This window comes from Amblyraja radiata, chromosome 1, assembly GCF_010909765.2.
Source record: "Amblyraja radiata isolate CabotCenter1 chromosome 1, sAmbRad1.1.pri, whole genome shotgun sequence".
Classification (NCBI taxonomy): Eukaryota; Metazoa; Chordata; class Chondrichthyes; order Rajiformes; family Rajidae; genus Amblyraja; species Amblyraja radiata.
In genome coordinates this window covers 76,549,710-76,571,388 of record NC_045956.1, presented here as the reverse complement: position 1 = coordinate 76,571,388, position 21,679 = coordinate 76,549,710, and the positions used below count along the sequence as shown (strand labels likewise).

General features: G+C 40.6%; 1 protein-coding gene across 10 annotated transcripts in view; it reads right to left on the bottom strand.

The window, feature by feature from the left end:
• Positions 1–959: 959 nt before the first annotated feature.
• Positions 960–21,679, bottom strand: part of septin11 (septin 11) — a 75,310-nt gene continuing 54,590 nt past the window's right edge. For 2 of the 10 annotated variants that reach the window (XR_004412661.1, XR_004412671.1), the window contains exons 7-12: positions 20,252–20,420; positions 19,325–19,457; positions 16,597–16,775; positions 4,962–5,791; positions 4,086–4,156; positions 963–2,176 (exon numbers count right to left, since the gene is read on the bottom strand). Coding sequence is in view for 7 of the 10 variants with exons in the window: in XM_033024844.1 (XP_032880735.1) it covers positions 4,132–4,156; positions 16,597–16,775; positions 19,325–19,457; positions 20,252–20,420 (506 nt within the window). In the remaining 3 variants the exon portion in view is untranslated. Of the gene's footprint in view, positions 5,792–16,596; positions 16,776–19,324; positions 19,458–20,251; positions 20,421–21,679 lie in introns of all 10 variants that reach the window. The other 8 variants (XM_033024844.1, XM_033024881.1, XM_033024834.1 and 5 more) reach the window with 6 other exon arrangements.

The following is a 21,679-nucleotide window of genomic DNA, read 5'->3' as shown; positions in this document are numbered from 1 at the left end:
ATTGGAAAATAAGAAAAAATAATGAACTCGCCCAAAAATCGCTACTACCATAGGGTAAGGGTTTTTGAAAAGCATTAGAGGTTTGGAGCCTCTGTGATTTAACTTACGGACGTACCGACCCCGATAATTGTCGTGACAATGGACACCAAGCACAACGACTGTTACGGGATCTTTACTGTACTGTATTATCTTTATTACTGTATTTTTCTCCTAGTATTGATGAAGATATTTCCCTAGATCATTATCAAAATGTATATGTATGAGGGGCCACATGAAGTTTATTTATGAATTAAATATTCATGACTAAATGTGCCAGTTTTTAATGTCACATTTTTAGTGTCCAAATTGGTGGGAAACAGATGAAACATTTTTTGACTTTTGATCTTGAAGTTATCTCATTTATATCTGTTATAAGGTTTCACACAATTTTTTGTTGAGAACAGTGTATTGGTGTAAAAAAAAAGAATAATAATCTTGTTCCTCAAAATCTCTCCAGTATTGTAAAAAGACACAGATGTTTAAAAACTGGATGTTAATGCAAGTAATTTGCATTTTAAGTTTTCATGAAATTGAAATTGCTGTAAACCAGCACGAATAATCAGCAGTAGCCTCAGTCCAGAGTCTGTTTTCCAATGAGCCAGGCCAGGCAGGAGAATCCAAGCTACCTCACCAGGTGAGACTAATGTCTGTCTTTTCTGTTAATGTATAAGCTGCGTAAACGTCATATCACTGGGTGGACAAATGTACCTCGAGTTATGGATGTAATGGGGAAGGTGGCGGCGATTTGTTGAAAAATCGAACAATTCAAAACTGTAGCTATACTGAACTTAATTTATTCAGCTTTCATTAACTTCAAAATAAAAATACATAAGAATTCAATTTTTTAGTTAAAACATCAGTGCAGATGGAAGAAAATGAGGAAGAACCTAGAATATGTTTATCACGTGGATAATCGGGTAAAATTATGGTTTTAAATTCACTTTATTTTGTTGTAAAATTTCACTTCACAGTCTCCAAACAAGTCTTTATACAATTGTCTGTTACAGGAAAGCATACTTAACAGAGTCAGAACACTGCACACCTGAAAAGCCAGTGTGGTTATACTGAAGACAATTTTTCATCCAGGACCACATCAGGATTGCAGCCTTCACTTCCTCAATATATTTACACTAAACTAGAATATGTTATTTGCACTTTAACTGTTAGAAAATATTTCACCCTTACTGTTTTAAAGTAGAAAGGTACATTTGAAGAGCAGTGATCTGCAGAGCTTCACACCCAAGTGTTAGAAGGTGGGATTTAAGCTGGGTAGCTCTATTTGTACACAGAAAATACTCCCTCTGTCCACCTTAAAGTGATCTTTTGAAATGCTTTCAATTACTGACCACTGTTACATGAGTAAACAAATATAACTGCAACAATGATGCCAAGTTCACAAATGTATAAGGTTAGTAATTTGCATTTTAAGTTTTCAAAACGGCAAAATCCAGAGATGGTAAAGGTGATGCATTTTGCAAAAATCTTTAAAAAAACATTAGTTGGATGCAATATTGATTAAAATGGTCTTGGTTTAACATTAAAACTTAAGCAAAAAAAAATCCATGTAATTTTATTTTAAATCCTCTATTTCCCCTCTGAAAACTATGTGACAATAATATCACGCGTCAACATTTTAAGAACACATTTGAGAGTTGATTTGTTTTAACCCACTAATTCAATTTGCAGATGTTCGTCAGAATTCTGATCAACCCAAAAGCACATGCAATCTGAATAAGTGGGTTTAGGCATATTTGAAAAGCAAAAAAGCACAATGCTATAAAAACAGACCTAAACAATATGATTAGAGCAAGTTACCAGAAGCACCACCATTAAATTTTACATTAGACAGACCTTAAACTTAGAGAAGGTCAGGTGTTTATAAATAATGCATCGTCTGATCTTGGTCCGTTCACATAGAATAGTTTTGGATATTTTTCCATATGAAATGTATAAAATACTTACATATCTAACATGCTACAGTACAAGAATTGTAACCAGCAAGGAGCAAAGAGATAAAATGATGAACAAAGAAATAATTCTTCTGCGTGGTGTGTGAATATATTGTAGCTCTTCAAAAGCTTTGGGAATCTTGTCCAGTGGAGAAGGGAACAGGCAGCAGGACAATTAGATAAAGAAGCTATAGAGGAAAGTTAAAGAAAGAATATTGGTTAAACAGTGAAGAGAGGGGGGGGGGGGGGGGGGGGGGGGGGCAGGGAGGAGAATTTTAAAAAGTGCAGAATCTAATAAAAACAACTGCACTTCCAAAGCCTGGGATGAAACTGCAAAATCTGTGCACAAATTAAATTATTTGAAAAGACAGATTAGTGGAATAAGACCAAAGTCATGCGAGTCAATCTTTCAGCTCACTGTTGTCTTTTGCGTGTGTAGTTCCCTGGTGCTAACTACCTTCTGATTATTTCACCACCAGAAGCAGAATATTAACCTGCAGCGGGCATCACAAGTCCCAATACCGCCCCAGATTTTTTCCTTCAAGAAGTAGCAGATTGCACCCTGCCAAAAATAATTGCAGTACCTCTACCACGATGCCAACTGACATTTATCTACAGAGCATGGGAAACTTATGGGCCTGCCCCGCTTACGCAACTTTTTCGGCGACTGCTGGTACCCATCATAGGTCGTCGAAAATTTTCAACATGTTGGAAATCCAGCAGCGACCAGAAAGACCAGGTGACTGAGGAGACTACTCACGACCATACAGGAGACACCCCGGCGACATGTTGAAATTTTTCAGCAACCTGCAACAACCTATGATGGGTGCCGGCAGTCGCCGAAAAAGTTGTGTAAGTGGGACAGGCCCATTAAATTATTTTTAACCAAAAAATTAAACAATTGACCGTAAACCATCCTTACGATTTTTGAGCCATAAATTGGAATTGGCATGTTGATTTCCTTATCCTGTGAAGAGAAAAAAACGTTTCCTTCCCACTAATAATCATGTAGAATAGTGAATAAATGGTCAAAACCAGAAATCCACAAGTGACAATTTCAATCAAAAGCATGATGAGAATGCAGGTTTACCGAAAGAGCACATTGACACGATAAAACATTTTTTGTAAGCATACAATAGTACACCAACAAGGAAAAAAGGACACAGCAGTTTAACAAAGAAAAAGTAAGACCACAATAAAATGTTACAATGTAAAGAAAACACGTACAAGCACAAAAAAAGTCAGAGGATGCAAGATATTTGGGTCTGGGATCCCATTTCTGAGGCCAATTGGATTAGTGTCACAAGCGGCTTTGGTACAATCTCCAAATGCATAATGTTTGGTGGAACATTAAAAAAAAAAACACTTCACACACCACACAGAAGTCAAACAAAACATATATTTGAATAAAATGCATCAGTGCTGTCACCATTATATCAATGTGCTCTAGAATACTCAAAATATGGATATAACTAATAGCTTAGTATTTTCAAATAATAATCAAAATGTACCACTGTAACTTCATGATTATTCCAATAGTGATAAAACTATAAGCTAAAAATACACAACTTAAGTATAGCTTTTGAGATCTGTGAAATATATTCAAGGATTTACTAATTTCCTCTCCTGATGAAAATACTCAAATAGAAAGTAGGAAGTCTACAAATGCATAGATTGTGTATGCATACTTCATCTCTTTAGAAATGCACATAAGCAATTTAGAAACACCTGGACGAGGTAAACATATGTATGTAATGGTGCATTTTAAAGAAATAACAATCATATTTAACGACAGGCTCATTTAAAAGGCTGGAATTCATACAAAAATGCATTAGAAGTTTATATACTGAAAATTATCAGCATTTACCTCATGAAAGTGGTGGAGCACAGCGAATGCAAAACAAAATGTGGCAGGTCTTAAAGGCACTATACAGAGCGCAACAAAAGAGGAGTGAGAGGAAGCTGGTGGAAGATATTAGTTTGCTCTGGGAATGTTCTGAACCAATCCAGTAAGAATAGCTCAGAGCACAGACCAGCAAATCTTTTCAGCTATGTTTCATTGCCAAAAATACGAGCAACTTCAACTCCCATACTTACATGCAAGGGTGAAAGTATAATCCAACTAGATTTGTGGGGGTATTAGTTATTCCGTGCAGAGCCAAGGATTACTGTGAAAACAAGGCAGAAGACTTACAGAAACAAAATAAAACAGATGCCAGGGTAATCAGCCAATATGCTCCAGGAAAGCTATATAGTTAAATGCATTCTCACTTGACGAACATGTCTTCAAAAATATAGTTGAATTAATATATATATATTTTTTCCTGGCATAAAGTCATTAGGAAAACCTGTAGTTAGGGATTTAATTACTCTAATATTGTTTATCCCCCCCCATATTTATTTGGAATGGGGGTGCTTTAGAGAGTTATAAGAAATGATGGGCTTTAATACTATGTGATAATATACTTGGAAAATATTCTGGAGGGACAATGGGTTAAGTTATTCTTCCTTTCTCCATGGTTGAATAATGAACACCATTTTCATAGCTCGGAGCTGACATGGGGAAAGACTGTTAAACTGAGGCTGACTGAAGGACATGCTGCTTCTGAATTTGAAGTAAAGAGCTACTGAGTTAATGGGCATTCTACCATCTAACTATGTTAAGTTTTTATCAGTATGTATGTTTAAAAGGAAATATCACAGGGAAAACACAAGAATCCACTGATAAGAATTCAACCCCAAGAAGAAATTTGATACCAGTTTAAATGGTACACTATGGTAACAATCTATTTTTAAATAGTTTCTCCAAATTAGATTTCTGCTAAAAGATGAGAGTTTCATTCAATAGATTAGGTCCAATTTTGCATCTTTTAATGTGTAAAGTTTTAGAGTGACTGTTGATCAGCTATCAGCTCTTGTGACTGGAATGCTCAAGTGTAAATGTAGGCTGTTGTTAGGATTGTCCATGCATACCTCAAGGTGGGTATCACCTCTCCTTCCCAGAGCCACGTGGTTGGTAAGATTATCTGAAACCTGCCACTGAAAATTCCGAATCTGTGAAAACTTGTTTTAAAAGCAGTGGAGGAGAGGCATCACCAAGCCAGAAAACAGATCAGCATCAAAAACAGAAGCATAATGCACACCAGCAGAAGGGATTAATCATCAACATATCTGAGGAGAGGGATCCATGAGGGAGAATTTGCCCAAATAGAAATACAGCATCAAGTTAAACAGCTTTAGTGTACATATACTAAGAGTACAAATAATATTTTAAACGCCACCTTATTGACAGAAAAACACAAATTACAAAAATATGCCCCATGGAACTAAGAAGCACCAGATGACATAAAATATACTTTTTCCACTTGCTAGCACATTTCTTATAGTAAAAACAGTAAAGTTCACATTGTACTACTGATAAAGTAGGGAGCTGGAAATTATTTCATCGGATATGGTTTCCCGAATACTCCACATGGGAAAGGATCTATATGCATTGTTTCATCCCTGCTCAATGCCTTCCAAAGCCCTGCATACAATGTTGAAGATAATAATTATTGCATAAACTACGGTTTGTGTTAGACTTTACTTCCCACTATGCCCTCTCAAAAACAAAGTGCACCCCTTCTTCACCTCATGGAATGCACACTAAAGGAATTTCCTATTAAAAGACAATTGTTAATGATCTGTCAGTGTTATTTCTTTTTTTAAATGGATGGACATTTTGATGAAAGATGCATTACAGCTAAGCAGATGTATAGGATGGCATCCTTGACTTGGCCAGGGTTGCTTATGTGAAGCTTGAACTGCAATTAAAAAAGGGGGGGAAAAACAAACAAATCACAATTAGAAATCATATGCTATGAATTAATTTGTAGCATTCCAATACAATTCCATAAGCAGTGATTAAAAAATACAAACCATATTTATGAACAGCTGCATTTAATCACTGCAAATAAATAGCTTGTGGATTATAGCAAATTATGAGTTTAAAAAAAAAAAAAAAAAATCAGCCACTTGAACCAAAATTTACATATCTAACAAATTGATGGAATTAAATAATTAAGCACGAGTGCCATCAAAATGCCCACAATATCTACCAGACTAATCAAAATATCTTAAATTTCCAAACCACAATAATGTAACGACCTTCATGCAGTTTCAAATTAATCTTTACAACATTTATGAGTGATTTTAAAAAAAAGTATTGCAAAGTTTTTCCTCCTTTAGAATCATTTAGGGGCGACACAGTAGCACAACTAGTGGAGCTGCTGCCTCACAGTGCCAGATGCCTGGGTTTGATCCTAACCTCAGGTGCTGTCTGTGTGGAAGTTGCACCCTCTCCCTGTGACTGCGTAGATTTCCTCTGGGTGCTCTGGTTTCTTCCCACATCCCAAAAATATGCAGGTTTGTAGGTTAATTGACCTCTGTAAATTGTTCCTTCATGTGTAAGGAGTGGATAATGCCCGTCCCACATAGGAAACCTGAACGGAAACCTCTGGCGACTTTGTGCCCCACCCAAGGTTTCCGTGCGGTTCCCGGAGGTTGCAGGTAGTGGAAGCAGGTAGGGAGACTGACAAAAACCTCCGGGAACCGCACGGAAACCTTGGGTGGGGCACAAAGTCTGCAGAGGTTTCCTAAGTGGGACAAGGGCATTAAAACACAATAACATAGAATTAGAGTGAACAGGTGACCGAGCGTGCTCAGTAGGCCAAAGGGCCTAAACTAAAGGAACTACTCAATGCTCTACTCTCCATTATCTTAAGCCTTAATATGTCAGCTCAACAAGTTCTAATTCCACAATCTTCATGGCAACGTCAGTTGTCAAGTTTGCTGGGTCTTTAGCCTTAATTTAACAAGACTTGCGGGGATGAATTGATTGCTCCTATTTCTTTGTATAAGGTCAGGCACTAGCATTGCAAAATGCTTGGCTAATATTTTAGGTTATGTCCTTTCCTATCAGGTATCTATGGGTACGTATGAAGTTTCTAAAATAATTTGTCCCATCTGTTAAGACGGATATCCAGAAACGTGATTCGACTCCCAGAGACAGCTAAAAATACTTTTTGGATATTTTGGTTCTATCAGCTTTTGTTTTCAAGAGGGGACATCAATGGCCTAAATGTCACTCCCACCCCATGTACGGCTTGGATTCAGGTAGAACTGCAAGCATCTTGTGATCCATGCTAGGCTTATGAAGTTCACTCAGTGCCCTCGAGTTGTAAATTACTTTATAACCTGAAAGAGCAGCGGATGCATCGAAGGAATTTTGCTGATAATTTAGCATGTGGATTTAGTCCCCTGAAATGTAGTGCAAACAAAAGCATTGTACGAAAACAAGCCTATGAAACTCAATCTTCATTGTCACAACACAAATCATAAATTCAATGTTCAATCGTGCGCCAAATTTCAAATGTGGCCTCTAGAAAAATTATTTACGTAACAGTTGTTTGTATCACTGCCTTAATGCGATCTCTTAGGGCTCTTCATCCCCACTACACTTCAACCAATTGGCCTCACATCCTAAATCAAATTGTGCAGGTTGTGCAAGCAAAGAATTTCACTGTGACTTGTCTGTCACATGTGACAATAAAGTATTCATTCACCCTTAATTGATTGGGAGAGATGGGATTTGCCAGCTGCTGTGGGGCTGCAGGTATCTTCTAACGGGTGGGAAATCGGATCGTGGCCACATTTCTGACTTGTGATCTCTCTCCCAATCATTTAATGACACATGTGACAAGTCACAGTGAAATTCTTTGCTTGCACTGTTAACCTGCACGATGGAACCATGCCATAACCTGGGGAGAAACTGTGCCTTATAGAAAACCACAGCAATGATCAAAAAAAATATCCATAATCTGGACCTGGAAAGGTGACACATATTTATATGTTAAAAATTGACAAAATAATTGTTCTAGAAGTGAGCCTGCTCTCCGACATGAAGAAAATTTTTGAGTTCATCAGAGGAAAATTACAATGGGCAAAAGAAAATCAAGCAAATTATCAAAGGGGGAAAAAAATCAATGCTATCTCATAGGGAGAATGCTTTTACCGAAAGAGCTCTTCATATACTGACTTGGTAGTGAAGCTTGTGAACTGAGAGGACTTCCTGGAGATTATCTATCCAGACGTATGGAAATTTTTGATTTAGTGCCACATGGAAGGTCAGTGCACAAGGTAGAAATACCAGAAATCAGTGAACAGTTAAAGAACTCGATCAAAAACTAGTTCCATCAAAGGCAGAGAATTATCGTGGTGCAGCTGATGACCCTTGTTTTCTCCAGGTTTCGGTGCTGGCATCTGTGCCACTTGTGCTGCACAGCAACTTTTCAGACATGTCTTTATGTACAGAATTGTCCGCATTTATTAATGGCACTGAAGTGGGGACAGTAAGGCTACAACCAATCAAGAACAGTGAGATGAAGTACAAAGGAACCTGGATGAATTTGGAGGCTGGGTTGAGAATTAACACAAAATTCAATTCTTTGTGAAAGCAGATTATGAATCCAAGAGAGCAGACCAAAGAATGAGCTGTAAATTATAGGGTGCAGCACCATAAAGGGATCATATTTGTGATCAGATCACTAAAGCAAAGCCCACTGTGCACGCTAGTAATAAAAATAATCTTGCACTGTGCAACATGTAATGGAACACAAATGTGCAACTCAGTGCTGGGACCCCATTGTTTACAATATATATTAACGATTTAGACAAGGTAATTAAATGTAACATCTCTATATTTGCAGATGACACAGAGCTGGGTGGCAGTGTGAGCTGCAAGGAGTATGCTATGAGGCTGCAGGGTGACGGATAGATTGGGTGAGTGAGCAGAAGCATGGCAGATGCAGTATAATGTGGATAAATGTGAGGTTATCCACTTTGGTGGCAAGAACAGGAAGGTAATAATAATGGATGGGATTTATATAGCGCCTTTCTAATACTCAAGGCGCTTTACATCGCATTATTCATTCACTCCTCAGTCACACTCGGTGGTGGTAAGCTACTTCTGTAGCCACAGCTGCCCTGGGGCAGACTGACGGAAGCGTGGCTGCAAATCTGCGCCTACGGCCCCTCCGACCACCACCAATCACTCACACACATTCACACACAGGCAAAGGTGGGTGAAGTGTCTTGCCCAAGGACACAACGACAGTATGCACTCCAAGCGGGATTCGAACCGGCTACCTTCCGGTCGCCAGCCGAACACTTAGCCCATTGTGCCATCTGTCGTCCCAAGGTAGATTATTATCTGAATGGTGTCAGATTAGGAGAAGGGGATGTGCAACGAGACCTGGGTGTGCTTGTACATCAGGCACTGAAAACAAGCATGCAGGTACAGCAGGCAGTGAGAAAAGCCAATGGCATGTTGGCCTTCACTGCGAGAGGATTTGGGTTTAGGAGCAAGGAGTTCCTACTGCAGCTGTACAAGGCCCTGGTGAGACTGCACCTGGAGTATTGTGTGCAATTTTGGTCTCCTAATTTGAAGAAGGATATTATTGCTATTGAGGGAGTGCAGCGTTGGTTTACCAGCTTAATTCCCAGGATGGCGGGACTGATGTATGATTAAAGAATGGGTCGACTGGGCTTGTATTCGCGAGAATTTAGAAGGATTAGAGGATTGGACAGGGTAGATGCAGGAAAAATGTTCCCTATGTTGGGGAGTCCAGAACCAGGAGTCACAATTTAAGAATAAGGGGTAGGCCATTTAGGACTGAGATGAGGAAAAACTTCTTCACCCAGAGAGTTGTGAATCTGTGGAATTCTCTGCCACAGAAGACAGTGGAGGCCGATTCACTGGATGTTTTCAAGAGAGATTTCAATTTAGCTCTTGGGGTTAAAGGAATCAAGGGATATGGGGAAAAAGCAGGAACGGGGTACTGATTTTAGATGATCAACCATGATCATATTGAATGGTGGTACTGGCTCGAAGGAAATGGCCTACTATTTTTCTGTTTCTATGATCGATATGAACATGTTGTGAGATAGACCCCGATGAAAGCATACAGCACATTGCACTTAAGTGATTTGCTACTTCATTGCAGTGCAAGCCACACCATTCTACCAATCTTCAATACTATGTTAAATTAAGAGGTGAATAGTGAAATAACTCAAGCTGCAAAAAAGTGTGATTTTTTTAACTCACAAAAAAACTGTAGCAACTCAGTCTGGTTAATGATACATAGCTAATACGGTTGCTACATACCATTGTTTGTGCACTGTTAACCCACTCTACCAATTAGATGAAATATAATTTATCCCCATCACTTTTCCCTTGTGTGAACTCTGTGAATGGGTTGTGCAGCCAAATCAACAAAAAATGCTTCAAGAATGGAAAGTCCAGATTATTCATTTTGTCAATGACTCCAGCCATAAACGTTAGCAAAATTAACTGCACCCACAACATTCAAGTTCATGATATTCCTGTCCCAACATACTCTAGATTTCTTGTTAGTAAACACCAAAGTTATTCAAAAATCATGTTAATTTCGCCTACAATATATGTGGACAACATTTCAACATTTAATAATTTCAGTGGAAAATGAAAACCCTTTTGGTGCCATGCAATGCAGTTGGCCGTTTTTGGTAATTACTGATATATTTCATATTCAAAAACTCAAATGAGTTCCTGTTCAGCAATAGTCAATATGTTTTTAAATATGGGAATATTTTGTACTTTATCACAAACAGTTTCTTACACGATTTAAAGCTTTCAACACAGCTATTAACATTGCCATCATCCAACATCTAAATATTTACTCCTATTCTTTAAGAGACCTGGCAAAAACATTCTCAGAAACTGCATCAATGCAAGGACTTCCTTCCTTCTCAAAGACAATGAGAAGGAACAGTAACCGAAGGGCCTGTTTCCGCGCTGTATATCTAAACTAAACTAAACGAAACCCCCGTGTCTCTAAAGCATCATGGACTGCTAGAAACATAAATAATTAACAATTAACAAAGTAGTAAACAATTAACTCTTTCAGGACAAAGGCACACACCCTGAAAGAGCATGCACCACATGCAATGCTCTCGAAATTTTGTCTGGGTTAAAGGTGACGGACCATTTTTTATATGGTTTTTAGTGAGTCCTGTTTTTTGTTTGTTGGGGATATGGTCTTTTTAATGTGGGGGGTAGGTGTTAACTTTATTTCTAGGTCCCTACCTGGTCGGTGTGGCAGCCTTTTCTCCGGGCTGCCCGTCGACCCGTCCTCGTGGCCTACCAGCGGGCTTGGAGCACCGTTTCCTGGCAGGGACCGCCCAGCACCTCGGCCTCGGCGGCGGCACAGCGTTGTAGCGCTGGAGCGGAGCAGGCGATGCCTTGCCTGGGTCGCCACGCTGGAGCGACGCGCTGGACCGCCGAGAGCAACATCTCCGGGATGCGGGTCTGCAGAGCGGAGAGGCGGCAGTCCGGCGAGGTGGCAGTGCGGAGAGGCGGCGCCGACTTTTTCATCGGGAGCCTGGGAGCTCCAAACCGGCGCGGCCTTGTCGGCTTCGGCAGCCGCGGGCTCCAACCAGGAAGCGGCCGTTCCAGGTGGCCCAGCCGCCGAAAGGACTCTCCCGACGCCGGGGCAAGACCACCCGGTGAGAACGGCCAGGGACATCGGGCCTCCGTAGAGGCAATTGCGGTGGCCTCAATAGGCCTGACTTTGGGGTGAACATGGGGTGGGGACTGGACACTGTGCCTTCCCCCACAGTGGTATCCATTGTGGGGGGATGATTTTTTTGTCTAATTTGTAGTCCTGTAGGTCTGTGTCCAAGATGGCTGCCGTGAAGAGAGAGTGAACGCTGGTGCGCTTTGGGTGCCGCTGCTCTCTCTTCACACTGTGTTTTTGATTTTCTGTTTTTGGATTGAATTCTGTTTTTAATTTGTGTCTCTGTGATGTCTTTATTACTTGTTATATTCCGATTATATGTTATTCCGATTACTATGTAAGGTGTCCTTGAGATGTCTGAAAGGCTCCCATTAAATAAAATGTATTATTATTATTATTATACATTACTGGAGAATTTGTGGTGTACCTGCATCAGCAAGACAAGCAAATTTGGATTTCCAAAACAATTCAGCACAGCCTCTGTATTTGGATTAATGTTCTTTATCTACTACTAAATAGTGCATGAGACGACACTTGGGAGTACTGTGTGCAGTTCTGGTCAGCGAATTTATAGAAAGGATGTCATTAGTTGGAAAGGGTGCAGAAGAGATTCACCAGGATGTTGAAACAATAAACTGCAAATGCTGGTTTACAAAAATGCACTGAAGTAACTCAACGGATCAGGCAGCATCTCTGGAAAATGTGGTTAGGTGACGTTTCGGTTCGGGATCCTTCTCCAGACACGAGGATGTTACCTGGTTGATGTGGACAATATGGGCCGAAGGGCCTGTTTCCGTGCTGAATGGCTCCGACTCTTCGTTAATTTTGAAAACGTTACACTTGGAGCTAGTCATCTGCCTCGCTTGCTCTCAATTTTTTTTTTTACCAATCTTTCTCAAATTTTCCTTCTGACCCGACTGGAGTATTACTCATTTTGAGCATTGTATTGAAACCAATTTCATTCTGTACAGTTAAACAATTTGTTCGAGAATCAAATCTCAACTCCAGTACCTCTCAAAAACCTGCATTTGACAACCTTATTTTCTGTACAAAATATTGTATATCCAAAGATAACAACTATAATCTTCAAAAGAATTTAAAGATCCGCAGAAAACAAAGATCAAACACGCAGATAATACATCAGCCTATTAGAATGATCACAAAGAAACCTCTCCTGCAACATGCACTGTAAAAACATCAGACCAAAGAGAATTTATCAAAGGCTGAATCTTCAAGGAACAGTCAGTCAGGCATTTAAGAACACGTTAGACGGGAGATGATTCTGATTGGAGACAAAACAGAATTGCGGAACTGTTTATTTTCACTGGGCTCTAAACAAATAGCTTAAACTGCGCTCCGGAATAATGACAGATAAATTGTCATGTAATCTCACAGGATACGGAGTACCAACAGTAATGGAGTGGCAAGTCCAATCCAGTCCTCAGTTGATATCATATATATGTTTTAGTTCTACACTGGGCGTGTCTGAAGAGCTCTAATGCAGGGGTCGGCAACCTACGCAGCCTGGGGGCTGTAAATCATCTGGCCCGCGGTAGTGTCTTTTTTCCCCCACACCTATGATCTAAAAGTGAAGTTGCATTTGCAGCGGCTGCGGTGCCTGCTGCTCAGCGCGCTCCAGAACCATTCCGGCCAGTAGGCGTATTTTGTTCCCTGCACCTAATTGGATTGGAGGGCGCAGTTCCACTATTTTTTTGTATCAACAAAAGGCGGACCTAGAACAAGCGCAGACAGTGAGCGCGCACACCAAAACTATGCTTAGCTGTGGCAGAAAGCGACTCTCTCGCTCGCCAATGGCTACAAACACAGGAAGGTGGATGCTGAGTCTTCCAAGACACTTGGACAGATAAGTACCTTTTTATACAGCAGTTCGGCATGCAATGTTTTTGCAATGTTGATTCCACTCTAGTGGATGCTTATTTTAAATTGTGTTAATGGTTGTGTTAAATTAAATCGCTGTTTTTGCACATGCAAAATAATGCATTTATGCAAAAATAATTGCACTTATGCAAAAAAAACACACGTGGTTGTATGGTCCGTACTTATCTGCATCTTGGAGGCCGAAGGCCAGATTATTAGCCAAGAAAGATAGACTTGACTATCCCTCAATACAGCAACATTAAGAACGATGTTGCTGTATTGAGGGATGGCCAAGTCTATCCCTCATTGCTGGCAGCTGATTCACATTCTCTGGCTGGGTGGCTAGGTCCAGTTTGCCGATGGCGACATTCTACCAGGTCCAGTCCCCAGGGCGGGAAAACGGAGCAGCTTTCCGCTGGGGCAGCAGGTACAGTGGCCGTCCACTGGAGTGGAGTTGGCCGAGCAACGCCACTCTCGTAACGACTAGCCCCGCGGAACCTGGCACGCCTTCAACACTGGAACTGTGTGAGATGAGAATCAGCTGTAAAAGGACAGCGCCGTTGGGGGAGGGGGGGGAAAGAGTTCCTTTCCAAAATGAGTGGGGAATCTGGCCCGGGTCAGCACGGCCTGGGCTGCACAAAGTAGCAAACTTGGCTGGGTCACCAGGAGTAAAGCTGCGGGGAGGACAGGAGCGTTGAGAAGGAGGGGGTCGAAGGAGTCAGCCAAGGTGTCCTTCGGCACAGGCACAACCGGCAGGGGTGGTGGGTAGCTACTGGGCGGAAGGCTGGCTGCTCCGTCACAGGCTCTCTCTCTCTCTCTGTCCTCTCCCCGTTATGTGATCTCCCTGAGCCAGGAAGTCCCCGTCCCTCAGACCTGAACCACACAGAATAGTATAGTACAGGTTTGTGCATAGTAAGCTACCAATTCAAATGGCAAGACAACCAAGGCCACACCTGTAAATAGTATTTCCGTGGCACTGGGCAATAATTGTAGCTCGATACTCATCCAGTTCCCCAAATACTTCAAACACAGGCCGTATCGATTCAATCAACGTGAAGAGGAAATACAAACTGCATGGTCCCCAATTTGTGTGTCGGGGCGGCTTTCATTCACACGTCAACTTTAAACATACGGTCCACTCAGGGAAAGAGAACCAGATAAAAATGAAACTAAGGTTTTCTAATAAAATAAAATAATTTTAAAAGTAAACCAAGCCAAATAAATTATTTAAAAAAACATACAAATTCGGCAGTACAACAGATGTTAAATTCATTATCCAATTCAGGAAGGGACAATTATTTTGAAGTCATTTTGCACCATCTCAGTGGTGTTCTGGCACCTCACTGCCCAACATCTGCTCTATTTACTAGACTATGTTTTTGTGTTTATAAATGGTAAAAATTCTGGGTCAAATATTGAGCTGCTTGGTAGCCAGTAATTCCATGGAGAATCTTTGGATTACTTAAATTGTGTTAAAATGCCATCGGGGACAATGCCATCAGTCCCAAAGGGTTTTTGGCAATAATAGATCCAAGTGGAAAGATCATCAGCATGGCCTGGGTTCAAAACATCAGGACCTACTACCTGGGCTTCGTTACCATTTGTGGACGACTTTGCCTTGTGGATGCAGGGTCACAAAGCCTGGAACTTGATTTCTATGATCCTGCAGGCCCAAACAAATGTGCTCATTGCAACAGCAGGGGAGGAGCAGATGAGCATGGTCCAATTTCATTCAACAATATAAAACGGGCAATAGACAACCACGTCTATTCTATGGAAGAATTTTGAAGGTTGAAAATGGATGTTAATTTGCTATAAATGAACTTGCACTATCGCACACAAAAAAAGAGCCTTGTTTTATTGGAATTCAAATAGAAGTTCTTAAGGGGTTGAACAGGCTAGATGCAGGAAGATTGTTCCCGATGTTGGGGAAGTCCAGAACAAGTGGTCACAGTTTAAGGATAAGGGGGAAATCTTTTAGGACAGAGATGAGAAAAACATTTTTCACACAGAGAGTGGTGAATCTCTGGAATTCTCTGCCACAGAAGGTAGTTGAGGCCAGTTCATTGGCTATATTTAAGAGGGGGTTAGATGTGGCCCTTGTGGCTAAAGGGATCAGGGGGTATGGAGAGAAGGCAGGTACAGGATATTGAGTTGGATGATCAGCCATGATCATATTGAATGGCGGTGCAGGCTCGTAGGGCCGAATGGCCTACTCCTGCACCTATTTTCTATGTTTCTAAGTTCCTGCCTTGTATCTGGAAACTTGATCATGAACACACTGAGAAAGTCAATCATTACACCTAGATAATTTCCAGAAGGTATTTATACAACTTCATATATCCAGCAGGCCCATATAATATTTTTTTCTACAGCCAACCGCAGAAAGAATTTGATGATGGTACAGGTAGTACTAACATCATAAATTGTAAGACTTTCCTGAAAACACTCTTCTACTCCAGAGAGACTGTGCAGACCAGCTTTACAAATGCCACAAAACCAGCAATAGTACATTTCAAACACGCAAATGTATGGTCAAATTTAATTAATTCCACTATTTCTCTTAAGGCAAAACATTCAAACTTAATTTTCAGTTATTTAGAATGTTTGAAGGAAACAAAACATAATACAATTTCTGCAATGACTTTGCTTTCGCTCTAGCTCTTGTTAATATGTTGATAATTTACAATTTAGAAATGAACTTTATTCTTGCAAACATTATCATACTTGGGTACACACAAAAATCTGGAGTAACTCAACGGGTCAGGCAGCATCTCTGGAGAGAAGGAATGGGTGACGTTTCAGATCGAGACCCTTCTTCAGACCAGCTTTTTGTGTCTATCTTCGGTTTAAACCAGCACCTGCAGTTCCTTCTTACACATCATACTCGGGTAGTTTGGCCTCTTCTCATATAACAAGGTATGATCAAAAGACATGACTACTGGAGGGAAAGTGTTATCACAATTCTCTCATGAGTAAATATTACTGCTGTTAACCACTCGATAGCTGCTGTGCTTTGCTTTCACCTCCACCCTCTCCCTCACCCCATGCTTCCTCAAGCTTTAAAGTCAGTTCAGGAGACCTTTGCAGCAATATGAAACTAGAAAAGTTTGTAAATACAATGAAAATTGACATACTTTTTCTTGTCCTTTTTGCTTGTCTGGGAAGATTGCTGAGCCTGTGATTGCAGCCACTGAGTTGCTGCTTTCCTTTTGTTGAAAGCGTTCATTTCATCCTCCAGCTCCTTCTTCTTATCCTCGAGTTTCTTCTTCTCATCCTGATGCGTCTTCTTCAGGTGATCAAATTTTGCATGAAGCTGTGGATAGTAATTAAATCGCAAGGCTCAAATGCAGATCTATCTCAGGCATACAGGAAAATGAATCAAAATCCACAAGGCATAAACAAGAAATGGATTGAGACCAAATGTGAAATAATGTAAGCTACAACCCAGTTTGTCTTGTGACAGCCAGGTCTCCGGTGGGGCTACAAATACAGCCGCAGGAAATGCACACGCAACAGTCTAGAAGTAAAATTAGAAACATTTTCCTCACGGATGTATTTCATGCAAACGATGGTGACGTGTTTAGATACCTGCACTCTACAGTTGATATTTGGTGTCTGTAACCCAGTACCGAAAATTCCAGTGCTTGTTAGCTATGTTTAAAATTCCATTTAGCAATCCCCAGATATATTTCAAAGTAAACATCACAAAAGAGGCATTTTGCTCACTACCATCCCATGCGTCCCACCCTCTTTCTCATACCGCCTCCCTCCCTGCCATCTCATATTATCTGCCATCCAATTTCTTCTTCCACCAATATCCCTTTTATTGTTGCTGTTTCCATCTAGTCTTTCCCCATCATTGATTATCCAGTTATTAGAACATAGAACAGTACAAGTGAGGGAGGAAAGATTGAAAAGCAACCTAAGGGGTGACCTTTTTTTTTTACACTAAAGGTGGTGGTTGTATGGAATGAGCTGCCGAAGGAGGTAGTTAAGACAGGTACTATCATAATGTTTAAGAGACAATTTGGACAGATACATAGATAGGTTAGGCTTAGGGGGTTATGGCCAAGCATAGGCAGGTGGGACAAGTGTAGATGGGGCATGTTGGTCGGCCTGGGCAAGTTGGGCCGAAGGGCCTGTTTCCACGCTGCATAACTATATATCTCTACAGCTGAGGAACAAGCCCTCCGGCCCAAGACGTGTGTGCCGAATACGATGCCTACTTAAAATAATCTCCTCTGCCTGCATGTGCTCCATATCCTTCCAGGCCCTGGCATATCTATGTGCCTTTTTAAAAGCTCCTAAGTGCCACTATTGCATCTGCCTCCTCCACCATCCCAGGCAGCGTATCCCAGGCACCCATTATGTACTAGCTCTGCTCTCTGAACCACTGGTCTTCAATTGTGCCTTTAGCTGCATCTCTTAATTTTAACAGCAATAAAGACCAAAAATTAGACTTCCAGGCCAGAAAAATGTCAATGCAGCGGCAGCACAATTGTCGGACAAGTAAAGATGACGGTAATTTCTCAATCCTGGAGACTTCACGTCTTAGTTCTACGTGTGTTGTTGGCTCAAATCACTACAGATTTTTGGAGAAGTTTTCTTATTCTCATTGGAAACAGTTGCTGTAATAGTTCAGACTCTGAAGAGTAAATTCAGGCACTTACTGAACAGGTTGCTCATTGCCCAGCCACACATCCGATTGCTCAGTGTTTTTCAACAACACTGACAGCCAATGAGGAAAATTGCCCCCTGTTTTTCCCACTTTATTCACATTTTTATTTCCTTCAGAAATAGTTGCAGATTCAAGTCTGTACAACAGAATCTGCAATAAACATCACTGGGGTGGCAGAGTGGTGCAGTTTGTGGAGCTACTGCCTCACAGCTCCAACAATCCCATCTTCCACTGCTGCCCATGTGCAGTCTGCTCCATGACCATGTTCACTTCCTCAAATGTACTCTGTTTTCCTCCCACATTTTTAGTTCAGCGATACAGTGCAGAAACAGGCCTTTTAACCCACTGATTCCGCACTCACCAGCGATCCCTGCACACTAGCACTATCCTACACACTAGGTACAATTTACAATCTTTACCAAAGTCAATTAATCTACAAACCTGTGTCTTTGGAGTGTGGGAGGGCACCGAGGGAAAACTCACGTAAACAGAAAATAGGTGCAGGAGTAGGCCAATCGGCCCTTCGAGCCAGCACCGCCATTCAAAATGGCTGATCATCTAAAATCAGTACCCCGTCCCTGCTTTTTCCCCATATCCTTAAATTTGGTTAGCCCCAAGAACTAAATCTAACTCTCTTGAAAACAGCCAGTGAATTGGCCTCCACTGCCTTCTGTGATAGAGAATTCCACAGATTTACAACTCTCCGGGTGAAATCGTTTTTCCTCATCTCAGTCGTCAATGGCCTACCCCTTATTCTTAAACTGTGACCACTGGTTCTAGACTTCCCAAAATGGGGAACATTTTTCCTGCATCTCGCCCGTCCAATCCCTTAAGAATTTTATATGTTGCTATAAGATCCCCTCTCATCTAAATTCCTAGTCAGGGGGACGACGTACGAACTCCGTACAGGCAGCAACTGTAGTCAGGATCGAACCCAGATCTCTGACGCTGTATAGCAGCAATGCTACTGCTGTGTCACCCCTAAAGCCATGGAGGTAGCCATTGCAAATTGCTCCAAATGTGAAGGTGAATAGCAGAATCTGGGAGAGATAAAGGGAGAATAATCCGAGATTAGAGTAGGATTAGTGTGAATGGCTAATTTGTTGCAGACTGAATGGCCTGTGTTCATACTGTGTGACTGTAGAATTTCATGTTAACATTGAATTCAGCAGATAGAGTTATACCTCTTTCTCAGCCTCCTTTAGCTCAGACTCCTTTTCTTTTACCCTCATGACGAACATTTGTCTCATCTCTTCCTCCTTTTTCTGCAGCTCAGTTAAGAATTCATTTCTCTTTGCCTCGTAGGTCTCCTGCAGACTACAGCACAAATACAGGCAATTAAAAGGGACGCAATTTCAATTCTACACCATACATGCATCCATGTTCTTCAATTTAAAAAAATCTACAAGGTCGTTTTACCTAACTCATCCCATATTTGGGAATTAAAACATTACTATTGTCCATCATGAAAATGAATAGGCCCGGTAACTAAATTTAATACATTCCACAGTTTTAAAAATAACAAGTACATAAATACAGTTTAATGGAATAATCAGACGGACACTGCAGAAGCATAAAGCATATTAGCAAAAGATGTTGGATTGTATTCAATTATCTAACCAAGAAATTAATTTGAATTTAAGAAAGATAGAAACACTGTGCTATGTATGACCCCACATCTCCAAGGTTAAAAAACTTTAATTGGCAACTTTATTATGAATATAATCCAGTATGTAAAACGTGCTACACACAACCATGCACATACACAAGGTAGAATCATATATTACATTCTCCTATACAAGGGTTCTGGAGGTGAGGTACTTCTTGCCATTTGATTGCATTGATTCAGCAGGGACTTTCCTTGTTATTTTTCTAGTAAATGGACAGTTCTGCATAATATTCTTCACGAGAATTACAACTTTAAAATTCACCCTTTAAACAGGGACCACAATTGTATAAAGCTCTTATTCTGATTATTCCAGTTCACCGTCTATTTGTATAAACTACAATATGACTGTACTAACAACTATAACCAAATGTCTTGCTATTATGCCACATGATCTCATGCTCGAACAACCAAACCTCAACAATTTGATAGACTGGTTTTGTACCTGAATGGTTTGCTGTCAGGATCGGTGTCTTTAAATCCCATTTCCTCCAGCTTACATCGTCTGTACAGTTCATAATGACGAGCATGTGTCTGCTCCCTCAGATCCTCCATATTTACACGAATCAACATTTCACGAAGCTTCACAAAGTCACAGTGGTTTTCGTTTTCCACTGCAAATTAGTTATTTATATTTCCCCAAAAAAGAACCAAAAGGAAGAACATAAGACTTTATTTTGGCAGCAACTGTTCCCGTATAACAATTTCTGAAGCAAATCAATGTTCCAACGCGTTTTCATAAATCAGTGAAGCCTAGACAGTGAGAAACCAAACATAAGATGGAGCATAGAATACACGAGTTGGGGCTATACGTTGTAACTTTACACATCGTTGGTTAGGCTGCACTTTGTATCGTATGCAGTTCTGGTCCCCACACTATAGGAAGGAGGTCACTGTGCTGCAGAGAGTCAAAGGAGATTCACCAAGATGTTGCCTGGATGGAGGATATTAGTTATGGGGAAAGGATGAATAGACTGGTGTTGTTTTTCTTGAAGAGAAGGAGACCAAGGGTGACCTGGTGGAAGAGATATAGATAGTCCCATGGTGGGCTAATAAAAGCAAGAGTGCATTGGTTTAATGTAAGGAGTTTTAAAGGGGATCTGGACATGCTACCAGAGGAATATAGAACAGTATAGCACAGGAACAAGTCCTTCACTCCAATGTCCATGCCTAATGTGATGCCAGATTAAACTAATTTCCTCTTCCTGCATATAATCCACATCCCTCCATTTCCGACAGGAGGTGGTGCAGTCAGATACAATTACTATATTTAAGAAGTATTTAGACAAACTCTTAAACAGGTAAGGTATAGGAGGAGAAGGCTCTAATGTAAACAAATGAGGTTAGTGTAGATGGGCAAAGAGGTGGTTGTGCTGTAGATCTTATGATCATTATATTTGACATTATATGTCAAAATCCAGTACTGGTCCACCAACTTTAAGACATACATAATGGGCATTATTGATTTTTAAAAGATAGTTTACATGTAACGGTTGGGAATCCAATCTCAAATTAAAATTTTATTTTTATATATGAATCCTTTTACATAATTGGATGTCATTAACTGTCTATCCCTTACTGTCCTCACGGTGGCAGTGCAGAGCCACCACCTCAAACCATTTGCAGGCCTGGTGTTGATACACCAAGTGTTGAGGAGCAGAGTGTGAAGTTCTAGATGCAGCAATAAATATATTGCCATTACTTCCAAGACACTCAGCAGGATGCCAAATTCTAGCTCTTTCTTGCAATTAATGTTGTCTGACCAGCAGAGTTTCTGACATTTTCTTTTTAAATTTCAGATTTCTAGCATCTGCAGATTTTTGGTTTTAGATTTCCTGGCGTGCATTTGAAAAGGGAGTCTGCAGATGGTTAT